The sequence below is a fragment of the Schistocerca nitens genome, chromosome 11 (assembly GCF_023898315.1).
Source record: "Schistocerca nitens isolate TAMUIC-IGC-003100 chromosome 11, iqSchNite1.1, whole genome shotgun sequence".
Taxonomy (NCBI): domain Eukaryota; kingdom Metazoa; phylum Arthropoda; class Insecta; order Orthoptera; family Acrididae; genus Schistocerca; species Schistocerca nitens.
Genome location: NC_064624.1, coordinates 9,736,821 through 9,759,498, shown reverse-complemented (window position 1 = coordinate 9,759,498; position 22,678 = coordinate 9,736,821). Strand labels below are relative to the sequence as shown.

At 44.4% G+C, this 22,678-nt stretch overlaps 2 protein-coding genes across 2 annotated transcripts in view; both read left to right on the top strand.

Moving 5' to 3' along the window:
- Positions 1-18,023, top strand: part of LOC126213191 (protein roadkill-like) — an 86,978-nt gene extending 68,955 nt beyond the window's left edge. The window contains exon 4 of the mRNA XM_049940816.1: positions 17,963-18,023. Coding sequence (XP_049796773.1) covers positions 17,963-17,981 — 19 coding nt within the window. The 3' untranslated portion in view covers positions 17,982-18,023. The remainder of the gene's footprint in view (positions 1-17,962) is intronic.
- Positions 18,024-18,064: 41 nt separating this feature from the next.
- Positions 18,065-18,448, top strand: LOC126213338 (GA-binding protein subunit beta-1-like). Its single transcript, XM_049941035.1, has one exon. The coding sequence runs from the start codon at positions 18,065-18,067 to the stop codon at positions 18,446-18,448; it is 384 nt and encodes a 127-aa protein (XP_049796992.1).
- The last annotated feature ends 4,230 nt before the right edge of the window (positions 18,449-22,678 follow it).

Here is a 22,678-nt window from a genome sequence, read left to right as displayed (position 1 = left end):
CCAACCAACCGACCTCAATTTTCTCTCACGTTAGAGTGGTCTAAAACTTTTCTCTCCCCTTGAATTTAAAACCTCAAATTTCAGGTGCAGCTTAGATTCGGAATTTTTTTTTCGTTGATTTAGTCTCATTTTTCGAGTGCGGCTTAGATTAGATTCGAGTGAATACGGTAAGGTCTATGCTGTCAGTTATTCTGAGCCTTAGGGAAGGTATTTTTAGCATTATAATCTTCGTTCCTTGGTAAATGGTTTTCATCTTAATTCTGTTATTTACACAATACTGTAAAATAAAGTACGTATCATAGGTCTGTGTATTGTGTGCTATTCACGTATAGCCCCTGTTACTCTGTGACAGCAACCATTCGAAAAATTCATTGTTCCTAAATTCGTACGTGTTTCCTTTGAAGTCGTGCAGAGCCACAAAGTTTGGCGTGTGTATGCCTGTATCTTGTTCTGCTTCGAAATCGGAAAAGTAGTACCTCTCTTTGTAAGTGCATTTTTAAATTTTTTAGTGCCAGTCCCATTGCAAGTATATTTGTTATTGCAGTAACCACCACGTCTTTTTCTCCTTTGCATGTAGCATTTGTTTTCACTTACCTCCACACGCTCATCAGCGCAATTTTGGCAATCAGAGAAGCCAGAGTTGTCTGCCGAGGCTGCTTCTGCGTTATTTTTTACACTTTTGGCACTCTAAAATCTTTTCACACACTCACTTGCGATTACCCATGCAGTCTGTACCAAAACAATACAGTAGTCTCGATAGTGCGAGTTCCCAATAATCCGAGCCTCTTTAATAAAAAAGAAAAAAATAGAGGTTGCAATGATCTACTTTCTTTTCTTCACTGACATGATGAATAATGAAAGGGAGAGTACAGGTCAGTGACAAAGCAGATGGCAATGCAGTCAACACCGACGGTTAGCTCGCTGCCCTGTTGCAGGAACATTTGTCGTCAGTATGGCATGAAATACCCCGGCTGCTATCGATCAAAACTGGGGAGTTCATACGCCGCTGTAGTTCCCAGCACCTGTACTGTACAGTGTGTTCCGTTGTACACTTTACAAAGACGAGTGCTGTAATAAAAAAGAGGAAATTTGTGCCTTTGCATCTAAAATTGGAAGCACTAAGGAGAAACAAACAAAAAACAAAAAAAGCAAGTGCAGCGCTGTTCCTGTGGTTTACGCAACAGAGACAGACGGGTCCTCTGATTTCTGGCCCAATCTTGCAAGAAAAAGCTTAGTTTTTTCAGAAGCCAGCTGCAGGAAGGAGATGACAATTTCGCCGCTAGTGTGGGCTGGCTCGACAAGTGGAAGATGAGGTATGGAGTGCGTCAACTAGACATATGTGGAGGAAAAACTGTGGTGACGCTCAGGCCATTCCAAAATTTATCGACGAGTTTACAAAAATCATAACTTATGAAACTGGGCTAAATTTTAAAATGTTACGAGAGAGAACACTTGCTTCTTGTGAAAAAAATTGCTCCTGGGCACAAAAAGAAAAGGAAAGAGCGGCTCACAGTTATGGCAGCTTCAAATGCAACTGGAAACCACAAACTAAAACTAGTTGTGATTGGGAAGTTTGCCAAGCCAAGAGCATTCAAGAATGTATCCATCTCAGCTCTATACACATCAGAATAATGCCTGGATGAATCAGGAAATCTTCAAGAACTGGTTTTTTAACTCATTTGTACCTGACTGCAAGAATTTTTTAAAAGGAAGGGGACTGCCATGCAAAGCAATTTCGCTCACGGATAATGCGTCCTCATATCCGAGTGCAGGAGAACTGCAGTGTGACGGTATCCGCGCCTTGTTTTTCCCACCAAACGTCACCTGTCTCATTCAGCCCACGGATCAGGGCGTTCTGGAATGTCTAAAAAAAGTGTCGACGGCGATTGCTACAGTCAATGCTGCATTCCGAAGACAACGAAAGCATTGTAGGAGCTTTGAAGAAAGTGACTTTGAAGGACGCCGTGTACTGGATTAGCGAATCTTGGAGCGAAATAGTCAGACACAATTTCTAAGTCGTGGAGGAAAATTCTATAGGAAAGTGTGCCGGACACAGAAACTGAAGATTCAGCAGATGAGGACGATCAGCCACTGTGTAATTTAATCAGAAGATTGCCAGGGTGGGAAGAGGTGGAAGAAGGCGAGTGGTTAAATCTGGACCAGCAGTTGGAAGTGACAGACTCTTCTGTAATTGACACGGTTAACATTCGACGGCAGTGTGAGGGCGACGAGGCAGCGGCTGCACCGGTGACGAGTCACACGGATGGCTGCGCTGCCCTCGAGGCCGCCATGTGCTCCGTGGAACAGCAGCCTGAGGCGACACCGGTAGCGTCACACTGCCGCCAGCAAACGTCGCACACACTTCACTATTACTTGGCTAAATAAATAATTATTGTTATTCTGCCAATGCAAATGCGTGTGTAAATACTTTAATAAAATTCAAATTTGAGTTGTATTACTTACAATATCATAATATTATAATATTTCTTTTTCCCATTTAAATTTCGATCGTCCGAGTTTTTGATAGTTCAAGGTGGTTCCGGTCCCGTTTACCTCGAACTATCGAGACTCTACTGTGTGTCTTGCACTTTCTGCATTAAATCCTTGGCTGTTTACCTTCATGCTTTGTTCTTAAACGCAAGGTGCACACATTTCCTCTATCTTTTTTGCAGAAGTATTTGTCCTTGTGATTGCAGGATTCGTCACACGTCTTGCAATACACATGCTGCCTAAAAACTCTTCATATTGTTGATGGTGTTGTGGTGGTCATTATTTAAGTACAAATAGTGTTGTTCCCTTTTTGCCGCCAGAGCAATGGATACCCGTGTTAAAATTAACAGCTGAAACAACATTAATCTGAACATTCAAAAAAAGCTGCTGCATCGTCGATATCGTCCAGACTGAAACCTTCTTCACAGTTCTTTGAGTCTCGCTCACAACTCTTTTGCTAATCCTTCCTGCAGAGCTCTCCCTTTCCTAGTGTAGAGAGCGTCCTTATCTGTCAGTTCCTCGCACAAGTATCTTTCTAGTGATCATTGCTCGAGGACCGCACAGGCTATTGTTGTTGGTTAGTTTGTTTATACTTCTCTTGCCAATTATATCTTTATTAATATTTACTATTTTTGTTTCCCTTTGAACCTCTACCTCCACCTATTTCGTAGACCTCAAAGTAAAATTTGGTGGTGTTTGTGTTTACATTTTCATTGGATCATTGGACGTTACTATTCTTTCAATCTGATAGGTGTGAATCGTTGAATTTAAATTCCTTTTCGATGAAATTGCATGATTAAAATCATTTTCAGCAACTGTATTCATTTTGTCGCCTTACTTGTAATCGGGCAATTTTCTTACTGCATTTGTAGCTGCTTGTATAGCCTTTCTTACAGCTTTCATTACTTAAACAGGATTACCTTTCTTCGAGTCTTTTATTGTAATGATATTAGCTGTCTGCCAAACGTTATTTCTTTAACAATACTGTACAATCACAGGATTGAATCTCGAGCGGTAGCTTCTTTCACTGAAGTGAATAGCTCTTTTTTGAACAGAAAGATTTGGCCTAGATTTCCTGTTTGCGTGGTGGCGCACTGTTGTTGTTTTTGTTCGAAAACCTCTGTAGAGAATTGAATGTGCCGAATTGCTTCCAAACGTTCCTTTTCTGAGTTCACAAAGTCCAGCAGGCCTTTCTTTGTGTGTACTACAGGGTAACCTTTGACCCTATTTTCCCTCGCTATTTTTTTTTTTTTTCAGTTCACAAGTAGTTTTCTGGGAAAACTCTGCATAGTTGAACAAACCACTATCATTTGCTGCTGAGTAAACTCATTCTATAGCTTCAACAAGTGCTGCTTTCTTCATTTTGTACAAACGTTTGATCCTGAGCTCTTATGCAAGAGCTCTTAATTCCTTAAGTTTTATTTTCTTTAACGTTCAAATTTTTTTCGTCATTTGGTTTATCTTAGGACCACGCACCAACTTCAAAGTTTCCTTCTTTGTTGTTATTTCTTTTTCCTCCAGTATTTTTTCATCTTTTCACTACGTATCCTTTTTCTCTCCTGGGACCATTTTGACCCTGTCTTTTTCTCCCTCTTGCCTTGGGATCCTTCAATTTCTAACGCTTTTCTCTTGACAGTCTCTCTTTCTGTTGCATCTTTCTCACGCATGTTGTTTCTTTCCATATCTTTCCTAACTTCTTGAGTCCAGGCTATTGTTGACTTCTTGTCCCAAAGATATTTAAAAATCTGTTTGGTTAACCTGTTGCTTTTCAATCTCTGTAAGTGTCCAAAAAATAGCAATCGCCTCTTTCGCAGTGTTCCATTTATGTTTTCAATGTTGCGATAAACTTCTTCATTGCTTCTTAATTTCCATACCTCTGTATTTTTTGGTGGCCAAAATATTTTTCGAATTTCTTTCTAGGACTTCACTTTTGTATAATTCGTAGTTCAGTGCTAAACATTCATTTCCATGAAGAAACTCTGGTTTTACTACTGTGTTGTGGTGCTGTATCTTCAAATTTTTAGACATTCACCTTTTGTTGCAGATATTCCTTGTTATTTCACAAGTGCTCTCTGTATAATTTCTCACAAATATTTAAATTTATTTACCATCTTTATCTGGCCAATATCTGTTGCTAGGGATTTCAGAGCATTTTTTATATTTGTCATAAATTTTATTTTTCTAAGATATTCAACCTGCTTTGTTGGCTATTTCTTCTAAGAGACTGATTTGTATTCCAGCATTTGTTAGATTTTCAAAATCATTCGGAAATGCTAAACAGTGAATTTTAGTACCTTTGTTTTTAATTCCCCGTCTGACTGGTGATAGCTTCTGTTCTTTCAGTTTTTGTTTCCACACTCTTTACTATTTTCTCAAGTGCACAGCTAAAAGGAGTGGAGACAAGCCATTACCTTGCCTTCCACTTGTTTTTATGTCGAATGCCTTCGATATATCATCCCGAAACTTTACTTTTGATGTGGTGTTTGCGAGCGTTTCATCGAATAAGGTTTGCTGATTTAGATTTGATGGCAAATTCTCTGTTCACTTTATCAAGTGTTTCCCTATCAACCGAGTCAAATGCATTTTTAAAATATAGAAATGTTACAACTATATCTTTGGACTTTGTAAATCTGTGACGAATTACGGACTGTAGGTTGAAAATCTGTTCCGAGCAAAATCTGCCCTTTATAAAACCACTGTAATACTCTACCAAATGGTTACCAAGTGTTGCTCCTTCCATGTTTAATAGTATTGTTGAAAATTTTCTTACGCAATATATATTTTTTAATCAGTGTTTCTGCTAATTCATTTTTCGTGACACTGTTTGTGCGCACGAACCGCTGCGAATCATTCCCTGTTGTAATCTGTGGCACACTAAGAGAAGCAGGATGTGGCGGCGTTGTCAGCAGCTGCTCTCTTCCGTCAACAGATGTCGCCGAGGTTTGCGCCGTGTAAATTACTGCAGTACGTGTTTTGCTTTACTCGATACGGAAATGCAGATGGGACGGTCAAACGAGCTGCAACTATCTGGCAAAAACCACACATTTTGTGCGAGAAATAAGGTGACTGTAGGTGCTTTGAAAGTGCTTCATTGCTGCACCAACCGTATGTACAAGTTGCAAATGCTTGACCTCGCTCCCTGGTCTGCCTCAGGCTAGCGAGTCGCCACTGTTCCTGTGTTCAGCCCCCTCAGTTAAAGACGGGCGACAGATGCAAGAAGGAGCAGCTCCCATCACGTCGCGGATCATCGAGAGAGAAAGAAAACCCTGGGAGGTGGGAGATGACAGAGGACTCGAAACAAAAAATCTCTCCCGGGTTTCCTTCAGGTGGCACCAAAGGTTTCGCCCTTTTTGCATCAACAATTTTAATGGCTCTCGACTCATTAAAAAATTCTGCTTACAACTTAGCCTCACGGAGATATTTGATATCGTTAACCAGTTTGTCTCGGGTGTCGTCATCATCCTCGATATTGAAATAGTTCATGTGGTAGTCGATGCTAAGGTTTTCCTTCATTCTTTGGTTGAGATTTATCGAGTTTGGATTGTACTCGAGCCTCGGCATTTCTTCACTATTTGGGTGTCAGACCGTGATGCTTTTGCAAATTTCTTCTCTGCACTCTGATGACACGGTAAGTGTAATCGCAGTAATCGTCAAATAATTTCGAGAGTATGAACAGGTTTCAAATTTTCGTTTTTAGGGACAAATGGTTCAAATGGCTCTGAGCACTATGGGACTCAACTTCTAAGGTCATCAGTCCCCTACAACTTAGAACTACTTAAACCTAAGTAACCTATGGACAGCACACACATCCATGCCCGAGGCAGGATTCGAACCTGCGACCGTAGCGGTCGCGCGGTTCCAGACTGTAGCGCCTAGAACCACTTGGCCACCCCAGCCGGCTTTTAGGGACAAGATGAGGCAGTAATTGATGTGAATTTTGAATGTCCTCTTCACTAATACAGTTCAAACTTTCGAAATGCATTATTTGGCCTCGTTACATCTCTTTAACTCTGTACTCGCCGTGTTTTCTAAGGGCAGGCGTACACGGAAGACTTACTGTCGCATTTCGTCTTTGTTGCTTTATTGTTGCTTCTGCTTTGAAATTACACATTTTTATTTAGTTTGATATTTATTAATTCGAGCAATCCAGTTAGTAACAGTAATCATTACATTTTGTATGAAACATGTCCAAAGCAACTGATGGAAATTGCAGGAAATGAGTGCAGGTATAAAGTTTAAACAATGTTGTGTGTAGTGACATGGTACATAGTTTCTGATCCATGTGGAGGCACAGAAAAATTTGTCGGGTATGAGTTTCCAGTGTCTAAGTCATGAGAAGTTACGATGGTGCAGGAGCTGTTTCCGGCAGTAGGTTAATTGTCAGACGTAGATGTTCCAGTAAACACTCGTGCAGGGGTGGAGAAGCTAGAACACCGAACGCCACGACTGAAATCGTCACATGTGTCATTTGGTAAACACGTGTTCTGGAAAAGTCTCGTTACCTGAAGAACCTCAATTTGTGCATCAATCATTCGGTGTGTGGATATTGGTTTCAGCGTAGCGACGAGAGGCAATGCAAATTGTGTTGCAGGGTCATCCATTGATGAAGCAGTTCCTTTCTCCTCTCGAAGTATGTTGAGTAAAGTTTCTTCGTAACTTTTCTTCTTTGGATTCTAGGAGGTATCTCGAGATTGAACAGTGGGTGGCCTTTGAAGGTTCGTGGCCTTTGAAGGTTCGTGGCCTTTGAAGGTTCGTGGCCTTTGAAGGTTCGTGGCCTTTGAAGGTTCGTGGCCTTTGAAGGTTCGTGGCCTTTGAAGGTTCGTGGCCTTTGAAGGTTCGTGGCCTTTGAAGGTTCGTGGCCTTTGAAGGTTCGTGGCCTTTGAAGGTTCGTGGCCTTTGAAGGTTCGTGGCCTTTGAAGGTTCGTGGCCTTTGAAGGTTCGTGGCCTTTGAAGGTTCGTGGCCTTTGAAGGTTCGTGGCCTTTGAAGGTTCGTGGCCTTTGAAGGTTCGTGGCCTTTGAAGGTTCGTGGCCTTTGATGGTTCGTGGCCTTTGATGGTTCGTGGCCTTTGATGGTTCGTGGCCTTTGATGGTTCGTGGCCTTTGATGGTTCGTGGCCTTTGATGGTTCGTGGCCTTTGATGGTTCGTGGCCTTTGATGGTTCGTGGCCTTTGATGGTTCGTGGCCTTTGATGGTTCGTGGCCTTTGATGGTTCGTGGCCTTTGATGGTTCGTGGCCTTTGATGGTTCGTGGCCTTTGATGGTTCGTGGCCTTTGATGGTTCGTGGCCTTTGATGGTTCGTGGCCTTTGATGGTTCGTGGCCTTTGATGGTTCGTGGCCTTTGATGGTTCGTGGCCTTTGATGGTTCGTGGCCTTTGATGGTTCGTGGCCTTTGATGGTTCGTGGCCTTTGATGGTTCGTGGCCTTTGATGGTTCGTGGCCTTTGATGGTTCGTGGCCTTTGATGGTTCGTGGCCTTTGATGGTTCGTGGCCTTTGATGGTTCGTGGCCTTTGATGGTTCGTGGCCTTTGATGGTTCGTGGCCTTTGATGGTTCGTGGCCTTTGATTGTTCGTGGCCTTTGATGGTTCGTGGCCTTTGATTGTTCGTGGCCTTTGATTGTTCGTGGCCTTTGATTGTTCGTGGCCTTTGATGGTTCGTGGCCTTTGATGGTTCGTGGCCTTTGATGGTTCGTGGCCTTTGAAGGTTCGTGGCCTTTGAAGGTTCGTGGCCTTTGAAGGTTCGTGGCCTTTGAAGGTTCGTGGCCTTTGAAGGTTCGTGGCCTTTGAAGGTTCGTGGCCTTTGAAGGTTCGTGGCCTTTGAAGGTTCGTGGCCTTTGAAGGTTCGTGGCCTTTGAAGGTTCGTGGCCTTTGAAGGTTCGTGGCCTTTGAAGGTTCGTGGCCTTTGAAGGTTCGTGGCCTTTGAAGGTTCGTGGCCTTTGAAGGTTCGTGGCCTTTGAAGGTTCGTGGCCTTTGAAGGTTCGTGGCCTTTGAAGGTTCGTGGCCTTTGAAGGTTCGTGGCCTTTGAAGGTTCGTGGCCTTTGAAGGTTCGTGGCCTTTGAAGGTTCGTGGCCTTTGAAGGTTCGTGGCCTTTGAAGGTTCGTGGCCTTTGAAGGTTCGTGGCCTTTGAAGGTTCGTGGCCTTTGAAGGTTCGTGGCCTTTGAAGGTTCGTGGCCTTTGAAGGTTCGTGGCCTTTGAAGGTTCGTGGCCTTTGAAGGTTCGTGGCCTTTGAAGGTTCGTGGCCTTTGAAGGTTCGTGGCCTTTGAAGGTTCGTGGCCTTTGAAGGTTCGTGGCCTTTGAAGGTTCGTGGCCTTTGAAGGTTCGTGGCCTTTGAAGGTTCGTGGCCTTTGAAGGTTCGTGGCCTTTGAAGGTTCGTGGCCTTTGAAGGTTCGTGGCCTTTGAAGGTTCGTGGCCTTTGAAGGTTCGTGGCCTTTGAAGGTTCGTGGCCTTTGAAGGTTCGTGGCCTTTGAAGGTTCGTGGCCTTTGAAGGTTCGTGGCCTTTGAAGGTTCGTGGCCTTTGAAGGTTCGTGGCCTTTGAAGGTTCGTGGCCTTTGAAGGTTCGTGGCCTTTGAAGGTTCGTGGCCTTTGAAGGTTCGTGGCCTTTGAAGGTTCGTGGCCTTTGAAGGTTCGTGGCCTTTGAAGGTTCGTGGCCTTTGAAGGTTCGTGGCCTTTGAAGGTTCGTGGCCTTTGAAGGTTCGTGGCCTTTGAAGGTTCGTGGCCTTTGAAGGTTCGTGGCCTTTGAAGGTTCGTGGCCTTTGAAGGTTCGTGGCCTTTGAAGGTTCGTGGCCTTTGAAGGTTCGTGGCCTTTGAAGGTTCGTGGCCTTTGAAGGTTCGTGGCCTTTGAAGGTTCGTGGCCTTTGAAGGTTCGTGGCCTTTGAAGGTTCGTGGCCTTTGAAGGTTCGTGGCCTTTGAAGGTTCGTGGCCTTTGAAGGTTCGTGGCCTTTGAAGGTTCGTGGCCTTTGAAGGTTCGTGGCCTTTGAAGGTTCGTGGCCTTTGAAGGTTCGTGGCCTTTGAAGGTTCGTGGCCTTTGAAGGTTCGTGGCCTTTGAAGGTTCGTGGCCTTTGAAGGTTCGTGGCCTTTGAAGGTTCGTGGCCTTTGAAGGTTCGTGGCCTTTGAAGGTTCGTGGCCTTTGAAGGTTCGTGGCCTTTGAAGGTTCGTGGCCTTTGAAGGTTCGTGGCCTTTGAAGGTTCGTGGCCTTTGAAGGTTCGTGGCCTTTGAAGGTTCGTGGCCTTTGAAGGTTCGTGGCCTTTGAAGGTTCGTGGCCTTTGAAGGTTCGTGGCCTTTGAAGGTTCGTGGCCTTTGAAGGTTCGTGGCCTTCGAAGGTTCGTGGCCTTTGAAGGGTTCTGTTTCCTGAGATTCCTTATTGGTGTTTCAGCATTTCCACTTGCATCACGTACTTCACGGTTGGTAGAAGAAATAAGTTGATGTAAAAGTTGTACTTTCACGCTTTCCGCAGCTGGTTGTCCCGACTTGGCCAATTTTTGCTCACGCAATTGTCTTGCAGAGCATGTCCTTCGATTTTGCCGTCTTTGTTGGACCAGTATTCCTAGGAAACGGACAATAAATTAAAATGTTTGACATTGTTGTAGATGTTAATTTATTTTCGTGAAATAAAAATGAGAACTATTATTCAGTTACATAACTTTTCAGGTATCCGGCAACTGGATCAAGTTTAAATGATCTTCCATACAAGTACTTCATTTGTGCTAGCACAGTCTGCAAAAGAGTGAAAGCGACATGCACTGAAATATGGAGTGTTGGCAATGTATGGTTATGCCAGAGAAATGTGAGGAAGAGTTGTTGCACATTGCTGAACAGTTCTATAAAAACACCCATTTCTGCAACACGATACAGATGGAAAACACATTCAAATAATACAACTTCAAAGTTCTGGCTCAGAACTTAATTATGAAAAAATCTTTCCTGTGGTGTTAATGGCACGGGTCTATGCTGAATACCAATTTGTCTTCACAGATGTCGATGCAAATGGAGCAGCAGGTGATTCCGCAGTTTTTAATAATTCGAATATGGGCGAAAAGCTATACCGTACCCTTTTGAACATACGGAACAACCGAACATTGCCTAACGACCCAGAAGGCAAAGTAATGCATTTTTGTTTGTTTACTGAAGCTTTTGGTTTATTGAGGCAAATTTTGCGCCCATTTGCTACTAAAATGCTAACCTCGTTGAAGAAAATTTTCAACTGTAGGCGTACAACTACTCGTCATACGGTTGAATGCACATTTGGCATACTGGTGAACAAATGGCACATTTTCCATAGACCTTATGATGTTACCATCGATTTCTGTCGTACAATAATTAAAGCATGTTGTGTGCTCCACAATTTGTACGCAGAAGACATGAAACAGACTTTACAGATATTGCTTACCAATGTCCACAGCAGCCTATAGACCATGCTGGAGTTATATCTGCTGTCAATATACGCAGCTATTTTAAAACCTATTAAACGTCCCCTGGAGGATCTGTTCCATGGCAGTACAATGGACTCTGATTTCACTACGATTCAACAATACTGGAAAACTTAGTTGTTCTATCCACAAACATTATTTAGAAGTGTAAGATAATAATAATGTTGAAAGTATGTCAATAAAAGCAAATCTGTAAAATAAAAACTTGTCTGCTTGGCGTTCTTTTGTGGAGAATGTCCCCAGATTGTACTAAACACAGTTACACAATTTGCTTTTCAAATTAGCGTCAGAATAATCTTTCAAAGTTCTATATTGAACAGTGCAGGCTTGTTTTCTACTTCATTTACGATCAGTTCACTATCGATGTCTTTGTCCCTCACAACAGCCAGTGTACGAACTCGCAAGTTCCCAAATGCATTGTCGGCCGAGCACACGCGCTCGTGTATCCTGTGGGGGGGACAGGACGGAGGCAGTTGGTTCGCCCTTCTGTCGGTGGCCGGAGCAACTGAAAAGTTGTCGCTGTGTGTGTGTGTGTGTGTGTGTGTGTGTGTGTGCTCTTACATATGATTGTACAGACTCTGTGCAAAAGTCGAGACAGTTGCACGACAAAAGTTCTCCCTTGTGCGCCCGCCCTAATGGAAGGCGAGACTTCGTCAAACACCCAATCACTAAATTTAACAGTCAGAGGCATTGTTGACTTTAGCACTAACATGTAGAGTCCGGTTTCACTGACAAAATTTGTCGCTTACAGCTACACTACAATGTTTTTTACTGTGAGGTATCTTTTCCTCTAACATTATCTTTCAAGGCGTGTCTAGAATTTGCATACTCGAGAAATTCACATACATCTTTCGCCTCGAACGACAGATTATTCTGTCCATCTAATTCTATAATGTTGCCAGTGAATCATATAACTTGGCGACTAAGGAGGACATTTGTACAAAATTACAAATGCTAGCACGTAAATACAATAAATGGATATAAAACATATCTAGAGCTCGATTGCGAGTGTAAGATTCTTTCAGCTGATAGATACAACAATGTGCCGAATTACGAGGACTGTGAAACGCTGAAAGGCACACTTAAGATACATAAAGGTTACAAGAATGTCAATGGCTGTGACGTTGACGATATCGAATTCTGTTAAATTCTTACTGTTTATCGACGATAAGAATCACAGGAAACGTGAGACCTGTTTCTTTTTAAAATTTCTCCTTAAATATATTTGCAAAGTACGATCAAAAGCTTGTTAAACAAGCGAAGAACGGGACTCTTGAACAGCTGAAAAGTTAGTTCCACGAGTGGAAGACGAAGCCGATAACTGAATACTAGAAGTATAAGAAAGGCGTCCAGCCTGTGACAGATAAACTGAATGCCTTAGAGAAAGAAGTTACTGGTGCTATAGCGAAAAACGGAGAGGTTCAAAGAGCTAGTTCCTTAGGAAGGGAATTGTGACAATGTGTGTCCTATTCCGCCTACAACTGAGGAATAACCTTTTGAAGGAAGTTTGTCGATGATGATCCGATCACGCGAAAGTCACGTAAGAGGCTTGAGCCCGCGTTGTAGCAAATTGAGGAAGAAAACTGGGAGGAGATGAAGGCTGTTAGAAACTAAACACCACCTTATGTTGGGCTGGAAGTATCAAAATGCTTGGGCGGTCTCGTCGTACAGTATTTGGCTTAAGGTTTGACAGTCGAAAGCACTACATGGGCGGTTCCAAACTAACGTTTAACAATGACACTATTTCTGTCAAAGGTAGCAGTTTTCAGTGCCAGCAATGAATTCATGAAACTGCTAACCCGAAAAAAACGTAGCATTCGAAGACTACACGCCTGATGACCGTGAAGCATATACAACTATGCTGAAGGAAACTAATGCAATATTTCACCACTATGATCCAAATAGGAATAAACCCAAGTCAAACCGCAGTGAAAAGTGCATCATTATTCCGATATAGCAGTCGTTCGTCTTGTGTAGTAATTCTACATCAGTGGCCAGTCACCAGTCAATAGCAAAAGAGGAATGGGCTTGAACCTGTTCAGTATATAGAATTCATTCTAGAAACATCCCGCAGGCTGTGTCTAAGCCATGTCTCCGCAGTATCCTTTCTTTCAGGAGTGCTAGTTCTGCAAGGTTCGCAGGAGAGCTTCTGTAAAGTCTGGAAGGTAGGAGACGAGGTACTGGCGGAAGTAAAGCTGTGAGGACGGGGCGTGAGTCGTGCTTGGGTAGCTCAGTCGGTAGAGCACTTGCCCGCGAAAGGCATAGGTCCCGAGTTCGAGTCTCGGTCCGGCACACAATTTTAATCTGCCAGTAAGTTTCTGTTGAGTATGTTTGGATGAATGACCTCAGATCTAATCGACTAGGTGATGGTGGTTCACGGTGAAGAGAATGCAGCTGGTAGGTCGCTGGGGTTTGCAGAAGTGGAAGAACAGGGAAGCCAGCATGAAGTGTTCCGGGCAAACCCGATGTGTGACTAAAGCGGACGATGGACCCATCAGACGCCTTTCATTGTGCCACCTGCGTGCAGGTACCGTTTTTAGCATAGTGTTTATCGGTATGCCTGAACGTCCAACGTTCTGCTGTAAATTTTTGCTCTAAAGGGATAGGCAGGCTGCTAGCTCAGGGTCTATACGACCCGGGAGATCCGCGAAAAACCCGGGAATTTTTTGATCTAGGAGGAAACCGGGAAAAAACTGGGAATTGTTTAGAATTGCGGGAAGTTTTCATTGTTTTAGTTTTCAGTTAAATTTTTGTGATTTTGATTGGTGAGAAAAAATTCTCTAACAAAGGATATTACCGTATCCTGCTACTGCAGAGTAATACTGCAGCAACAAAACATGAACGACAGAAAAGAAACGAAAATAAAACTTAAGTTTCGAAGGAAATGCGCCACATACAACAACAAAACACAGTGATCATACAAGCGTCTGCCAACAGCAAAGTATGTCGAAGGCTTTAGGAAGACTATGCAGTAATCGATTACAACAAATTGCCTCCGATGAGCGTGACGTGACGACTGTTTGAATTGGATTCGTCTGAACAGTTGCGGGCTGCCTCTCGCACATGCGCAGTGGAGTGGCGTGTGAGCAGCCCCTGCTCCCTGTTGTGGTTACAGAAGTGTGGCTGGGAGCCGCCATCTGACGCCGCCGTCCTTGGGAAATGCGGTGGACCCGGGGCTGGTGCAGAGAGCAGCCCCAGCTGTGGTGGGCGGGTGGGTCGCCCCCACGTGGCCTGTGTATACGTTCAGAGGTTTTACTGTTTCCTCCTCGTTTATTGCTCTCGGGTTAAATTAAAACAAAACGGATTTTTGTGACAGGGAGATGTCAAATGAATTAAAATACGATCGCATAATCAAGGAAGGCTAAAGTATGTTACTAGCTTCGTATTTTATTTCCACCTTTCTGACAGTCAAGCAGTAATCGCTTTGCAGAAGAATCAAGTTATTTTTCGCTAAAGAGAAGTGGCTTTTAATAATCTTTTCCGCTCAGGCAGTCTAGTTTCAACTGTTCGCTGAGCATCGAGTGCACTTATGGTGTTATACCGTAATAAAGACCCAAACATGATGTAATGCAGTACTGGAGCTGCAAGAAAATTAACATGGGAATCTCGACTTAGGAATGTGCACTTTAAGCTGACTTGTGCATTTTAGTGTGGTGCACGAAATCCGGATGCTCTTGAAGTAATCCTGTGATGTCTTGTTTGTTTTATGGCATAATGTAAGATCTTTCAGAGCTTCACACGTACGAACATGAGGGCTTCGTGCGTCATCGTAGCTGCGCAAGCGCGGTGACTCCTTCCACCTGGCGCTCTCTGTCAGCTGCTGAAACGAACCTCATATTTCTAACAGGTCGCGGGAAAATACTGAGAATGGTGGTTTGAAAAACGTACAGCGTAAATTTCCTTTTACGCAAGATGAACTATGTGCGAGAACGTACGATGGATTTATTAAATCACAGAGCGTTTGACTCTTATTTAAAAATGAACTCCTTGGTGACGGCCATTTAGAGGAATTTCGAGCCCAGAAGATGAGACATTTGGGTCGTTACTAAAAGTTTTACAATCACTTTAGCGTGACGTGTCTTAAAGTGTAACACGCGCACATATCTTCAACATTACATGTGCAGGCTTAGCTTCTCTTGCAGCTTATTAATCTTTGAGACCAATATTATATGTGAATGCTGTGTATATTGATTTAAACTATCAAGTTTTCTTATTTGTGTGTTGGCGGTACTTGCGTGATGTTGCTATTGGCTGACTACATCACGTGTCGTGTGCTGTCATCAGCTGGCGAGATCACGTGACATGAGCTATGGCTGGCTTACAAAAGCTCACCGCAATCTCGATTTCAATGCATCGGAAAGTAACTTGCGGTGTTTGGGGGAATCCGAATTTATACCTTCATAATAGGAACATATGCACGACATCAAAGGTCTTTCATAAGGTTTTTTCCCCGCTGAGTTCCTTTTTCAAAAGGGCCGGGAAATATTACGTCGGTATAACAGAGAATTGATGAGTTTTACAGTGCCAAGGAAGATTATAGTGCCACTTAACACGGAAAAATATTTTGATCCGGAAGGAAGTGTATTTTTAAGTTTGGAATCAGGGAAAAAAATCGGGAATTTTTTTCCTTGTACATGTAGGCTATACACCCTGTTAGCTTGTTGGTGTTCAGGACATGTAATAATAAATCGATACTTGTACAGCTCCAAAAGCAGCAGTGCATTTACAATGTGCAGCCGATATTTTTATATGCAGGAGTGTCCCGATATTTTTACGACGATACACACTTCTTCAAGATATCGACAGTCGATATGGACATTTTAATAAATATCGATGTATTGGATGCTCCACATTATTAAAAATATCGTGGTGTAGGGCCGACTGCCGTTCCGCAGCCGAAGTCTGTCAATTGCGGCCGTGCGGCCATCAGAGAAGACGGCGGCAGCCCTTGCAGGCGAGCCAGCCGAGTAGAGGGGGCAGCCCGGCCGACGCTCGGCCCTTCCTGCAGCTCGCGTGCGCCACGCCGCAGTCGCCTGCGTCTGCAGACACGGCTGTCGCACGGCTCAGTCTAACATTCGACCTGGTCTCTGCTCGAAGGCACGCGGTTGCTTCCTGATGGTGGAACACCTGGTCTCAGGTCGAAATTACAAAACTACTCGTAATTGTACGTAGACTGAATACACTTGATTTAAATACTTTGAGCACATACTGAAATGTGTTGGACAGTCGCTGACAGGCGGTAGGGGGCGTCGCTTGTCAGGGTCGCCTGCCCTGGCCGCCCTCTGCCCTGGACGCGGTACAGTGTGTCCGTCAAGTCGTGCGCCCTCTCCGCTCCACAGTGCTGTCCCGGCGACCCAGTCTGGCCACACAGCCTGGCGGCGCTCACTCCCACCACGGCGACTGCCCTGTCCAGAAAAAAACACGACATTACAAGAGTAAATTGGACCAACACGGGAACAGCAATCAAATGTCAGCGTTCCCGTATCTGTTAGAAATATGAAAGCGGATGCCTGTTGGTGTGAATGCGTGTTCGTGTACAACTTCATGCACAATTGGCCCATACATTCCGTCCGATATGGTTTTTAAACAAAACATAGTCCAGCTGTATTGGAGAATTTAAGGCTTCCCTTTGATGCGGTGCTCTGAAACGCGACAACTCTTGCGACACGAGTAGTGCTCAAAAGTAACGGGGTTTTCGCGATTTTGCGTTTTTTATAACTGAGATTTGCACGCCTTTTTTGTCGTTGTGATGGTAAACGTGCGTGAAAAGTTTCTGTACACTAGGCATATGGGATATTTAGTCTGTTGTCGCATCTTGGAGAGGTTATTGGTGTGTTACTAGAATCGGCGATTATTTGTTTGATGTAAAAGTGGTTTATCGCATTTGTATTAAATTTGGCTATGCGAACGGAGTCAAATTCATCAACCTGTTAGAGACATTAGATTTTGCTTTTGTCGAATCTACTATCAGTACGGGATGTGTTTAGGACTGGTGTAAATGTTTCTTCGATTTCAACAGTTCGGTGCAGCACAAATTCCTGTCACAAGGTGAAACGGTCAGCAAGCAGTGAAACCTACAAGCTCAACGCCAGCGGCATGACGCAATCCGAAAAAAAGCCTCCAGATTTGTGTCGGAACAGTTGATGATTTCTGCACTGCGATAACGCATCTGCTTAGAATTCGTTGCGTGTTCGTGAGTGTTTGGCTACAAACCATACTGTGGTGACGCCCTTGGCTGCACGATCACCCGATGTGAAATTTTGTTCCTAAAAATTAAGACGAACGGTAAAGCGCTGTCGTTTTCATAGACAGGTGAGATTTAAAATGCATCGCTGAGAGAACTACAGGATATCACAGCGAAGGTTCCAGAATTGTTTGACACAGCGGAACAAACACTGCAATAAATGTATTCACATGTAGTGGAAAATATATTGATGAAGACAACATTGATATAGAGTAATACATAAACGCAGCAATGGATCCAATATTCACTGCTCTCGCTTTCACTAATATTGTCCGTGTTGCGACCTACGTTTTGTTAACAGACGAGGAAGTTGTATTTCTGTACTTAGAGATGTCATTAGTTACCTATGTTTTCTTCTAGAGTGTCGGAAGGGATTGCTCCACACACAAGTAACCGTTACAGGTGTTTTTTTCTGAAGCTCAAAGATCGGTTACCAACAGGATGCTGAGGTCACAGGAGGTGACTCCTCGGAGTGAATTAGGAGAAAAAGTTAAAACAGCTGGTAATGAGATGCAGTGCACCAATTTTTAATGGGAAGTGGATGCTGATTTCGATGATGGGATACTGGTATGTATGTTCTGTGATACGCTGGTTGATCTGTATCGTAGAGGGGAGATTTCCAGATTTGTAACTCGTGGCTGGGCAGAAGTGTATTGAGGGCTGCTCGCAGTTTCGCATCTGTGACGGTTTCTTTCATTCGGTGTGTGTGTGTGTGTGTGTGTGTGTGTGTGTGTGTGTGTGTGTGTGTGTGTCTGTGTAGTAGAGTGAGAGTGTCGATGTTTCGTGCAGGAGGCTCTCTCAACAGGAGAGAGGGAGCAGGCTGATAGAGGCGGCCGACCAGGGCGCGGCGGAGCGGGTGCGCGAGTTGCTTGCGGCGGGGGCGGACGTGGGGGCGAGGGAGGAGGGGATGTTTGGGGGCAGCTGGACCGTCCTGCACCTGGCAGCAGCCGGGGGTCACGTGGCTGCGGCCAGCTGCCTCGTCGGCGCCGGCGCGGAGGTCGACGCCAGGGACAGCCTGGATCAGGGCACGCCCCTGCACCGGGCTGCAATGGGTGGCCACGCTGGTGTGGTGCGGCTGCTGGTCGGCGCCTCTGCTGACCTCAACGCCAGGGATGGGGAGGGGCGGACGCCGCTGCACTGGGCGGCAGAGGGGGGCCACGCAGAGGCGGCGGCTGAGCTCCTCCTGGCGGGGGCGGACAGGGGGGCCCTGGATGACGAAGGCTGGACCCCCCTGGACCTCGCCAGGGAGAGGGGAAAGCAGCAGCTGGTGGATATGCTGACACAACGCTGACATACGGCATTCAGGAAGCACAATCAGTTGCATCATATGTGTTGGTCTCTCAAATAAAGAATACAAAAAATCATCCCTTTGTTCATTTATTTGTACATACCATTTTGTCCTGTGTATGACAACTCCGGTAACACCGTGACGACGACAACGAGAGATACCTGTAAACTAACGTGAGGAGCCCTTCTTTTGACGATTTAGTCTGTAAAATACTACACGATCAGTTTTTGCAAAAGCTCAACAACAACAACAACTCAAAAACACTCCAGTATTAACAAACGCCACATGTCTCTTTCAAGATTGTCTTCCTCATGGTGTACAACATATGCAAGCAACTTACAAGAACACAGCCGACATCTATCACCACCGCCTGCATTTGAAAACGTCACCAATCGAACTCTTTTAAAGACACGAATGCCGCAATATTGTTGGTTGTCTACCACATCATGAAACTGCATTAACGTTCGTTATTCGAACCAGTCCACTGCATGACCCCATTACTGGAAACTATATGCTGGCAGCAAGCGTGGTACTATGTTACACCAGCATATACTCACCATACTCAAATTACTGGCACACAAGCCGTTCAGTCAGAATGTGTCTTCAGTTGCGATCTCACGCCGAGTGTACCTGCGTATCTGCAGTACGCAAATACTTGCCGCCTTTAATTGCAGCCTCACATTGGTAGCAAGAGTTACACCACATACTTGGCAACACTGCACACGGAACGAGTCACACATCAGGCAGCTTCGTAGAGGTCACGCTATCACGAAAAGTAAAATAGATAAAATTCTCTACTTTGCACCACGAATCGAGGAAATGCTTCCAACTGCTGGTGAGATTCTAATGAGAGACTTGCTGTTACGTTAATTCTAATGTAGACGTGACTGCCGATGTAAATTACACACTTTCCCATACTGTCGCCATCTGTATATGAGCGTGTCGTTATTTCCTAACTTTCGTCACCTGAGTCTACGATGTTTAATAAAAATGACGGAACGAGCAGCGGGGATGTCAAAAACAAAACGCACTACGACAACTAACTTTTAAAAGACGTTTCCTGTGACAACAGTGCCAGACTGAAGCGAATACCTGGTGGTTACAGAGAGGGAAGAGATACATGTCCACTGTGCGCAGGTAGGTTCTTACAAAGTGTCAAGCGATGTGAAAGACTCATAAAATGTTGACGTCGAAAGCGAACTGGCCGGATTGAGCGTGTGATGTTCCTTTCCCTGTCGACAGAAACTTATTTTTCCAGGTTTTACGTTTCAATGTGACGCTGCAGCTAAGGGAACAGTGCAGAATACAGCGGCAGCGAGCGAGAAGGCGTTCCCCGCGCATGCGCCGGCAGCGGCGTGACGGTGAGTGGCTGGGGTGAGGGCTCGCGAGCCAGCCGTGTGGCCGCGACAGACTCGCGCCCGCCAGCCTCCTGCACTCGGCTGCGAGACGGACCTGCAACTTCCCCTCAGTCAGCATCGGCCGCCAGGGCCCACCTGTGGCGCAACAGGCGGTCACGTGTGTAACCGCTACACGACGAAACAAACAACTTACACCCACACATTCACACCAGGTTGTGATCGGAAACATTAAAAACACACTAAATTTTCTGAATATCGCAGTGTAAAAAAGGAACACCACACATGGCTTCACAATATTCGGTAAACCGTTCACAAACTGCTGTATCACCCGGTGGCGCACAGGCTTCAGATTCAGACTCCACAGACTGAACGGAACATCCGTAAGCAAACACCATTACACAAAGCAGCTACACACAATAAAACATATACCAGAGGAAAATAGTGGCAAGTCCCATATGATAGAGAAATTAAACCAACAAATTACTAGAGAGAAAAGGAACACACACACACAGGGAGACGGGAAGAGAGAGAGATTGTGTAAACAAAGTTCAAATTCGTCGCCAAATACTCTCGACGACAAATGAACGCCAACGGCGTTAGCAAACACAACAATGTGTGTGTGTGTGTCTGTGTGTGCAGTGCCCTCAGAACGCTAAAGAAGAATGTCGCAACAAAACCTGACTAATAACAAATATGTGAGCAAAATATTTTTATACGCCAAACCCATGTCGTTTAATAATCAAGAGATGTGTTAGCTTGCTGATAAATTTCACATTTCCAGCGTTTGGTTTGCAGATGACAAGCAATCATTGCAGGACACCATACAGATAGTCCTGCAAAACTGCGAAATGTAAAAATTTCGGTAAGGAGAAAAACGATCAAAAACTTTCTTTACGCCTCACTGTGTTAGATCAATTTAAACATAAAATACGTTCACTTTCTACAGCTTACAATAACCAGATCTCACTCTGGATGGCACAGAGGTGCCGAAACATGTTTAGGTAACAAGAAAAAAATTAGTGTTTCAGCATAAAAGGGGAACCCGATTTCAATAGTATATGTATATATTCGCCGTTTACTGTAAAAGTTATTTTCGCAACTGCAGTGTCGTCTTTTGGCTCTGAAAAAGATTTCATCTCGGCACATGTCAGACTATAAACTCCTGCGACACACACACACGTCCCGATTTTTGTAACTTCATGTGGTGAACCGTTTCACCTATTTAAATGCTAACTGTTTTACTGCACTCTTTAATAAATGTACTGTGATGGCGTCTTGGAATTTATTTCAAATGGGTTAGCTACTCTCACCACCAAATTAGACACGCAGATCGCCTGCTTGCATCTAAATAGCTATCCGTTCTGCTGCAAGAACTGCCCAAGTGGCCATATCAGCGAGAGACGTACGAAGAACAATCAGGAGGGATTGCGGTGCGTCGGCTCACTAACATCGTACAGGAAATGGTTAAGTGTAGCAGTCTCGGGTGGGAAGTTACGGTGTGTTTATTGCTTTCTTCGGAGTCGTGGCTACATTCAGAAACATGTACGGAGATTTGGTACCAAATGGGGGTCTTGTGCGTAAAAAAGCGTTCGGAAGAAAAGTAAGGAGTAAATATTTGTACAAAGAACGGATGTTGAACAATTACAGGGTGTATACGACCCAGGACAACCGGAAATCTGGGAAAAACGCGGGAATTTTTTCATCGTTTTAGTTTTCAGATAATTTTTTGTAATTTTGGCTGGTAGGAACTGATTCTGTGGCAAAGAATGCTACTGTATCCCGCTACTGGAGAATGACACTGCAGCAATGAAACAAAAACGAGAGGAAAAAAAAATCTTTAGTTGCAAAGGACATGCGCCATTTACAACAAGAAAATGCAGCTAAAAATATGTCAAAGGCCTTAGGGCGAAGACGACGTGATACTTGGTAACAATAAACTCCTTTCTGTGAGCGTGACGTCACAACTGCTTACGTCAGGTTCATCTGGGCAGTCGCCAGCGGGCTGGTGCGCATGCGCAGTTGACTCGCCTGCGAGCAGTACCTTCCCCCGCCCCCCGCTGCTCGGACTGCTCCGGCCAATAGCTGTATCGCGCGCCCTGGCTGCCGCATTCGCGCATGCGCAGAGTTATCAGAGTTGTAGAGCAAGCTCCCACGTCTAATGAACACAAAACGTATTTCTGTGGCCAGGAGCTATGAAGCAAATTAAAATACATTAACATATTTATTAAAGGCGGAAATATGTTATTAGTTTCAGTTTTCTGGATTTTATTTCAAAGTTTTTGGCAGTCAAGCATTTGGCGTTACTATTCTCGCTGAGGAAGTCAATTTATTTGAAACGAAGTGTTTCATTCCACAGCTGTTCGTTGAATGTAAAGTGCACGTTTTCATGTTCTGCCATGTATGGCATGATGTCACAAAGAAGAAAAAAGATGAGATGCTACAGTACTGCTACTCAAAGAAAACTTACGTCGCAAAAACCACACCGAAAAGCTTAATGTCAGGTGGGACCTACTTAATTGCGAATCTGGACAGTGTGCACTTCAGACCGAAGTATTCACGTTAGTATAGTTTACGAAATTCCGATGCACTCGGAGTATCCTCTGACGTCCTGTTTCTTTTATGGCGTAATGTAACACCTCTTTGTGCTTTATACACACAAACATGCGGCCTTCCTACATCACTGCAGCTGCGCACGCGCAGTAATGCCTGTTTTCTGGCGCTCTCTGGCAACTGCTAAGTCGAAGATATTTGAGACAGTCTCGGGATAGTTTTGCGAATGGTGGTTTGAAAAGTGTTACTTTCAAAGTAAATATGCTTATACGCAGGATGAATTATGTTACGTGTGAGAAAGTGGGATGAATTCCTTAAATCACAG

Bases quoted from the DNA above. Each gene is read 5' to 3' on its own strand.
- LOC126213338 (XM_049941035.1), top strand. From the start codon at position 18,065: ATGTTTGGGGGCAGCTGGACCGTCCTGCACCTGGCAGCAGCCGGGGGT.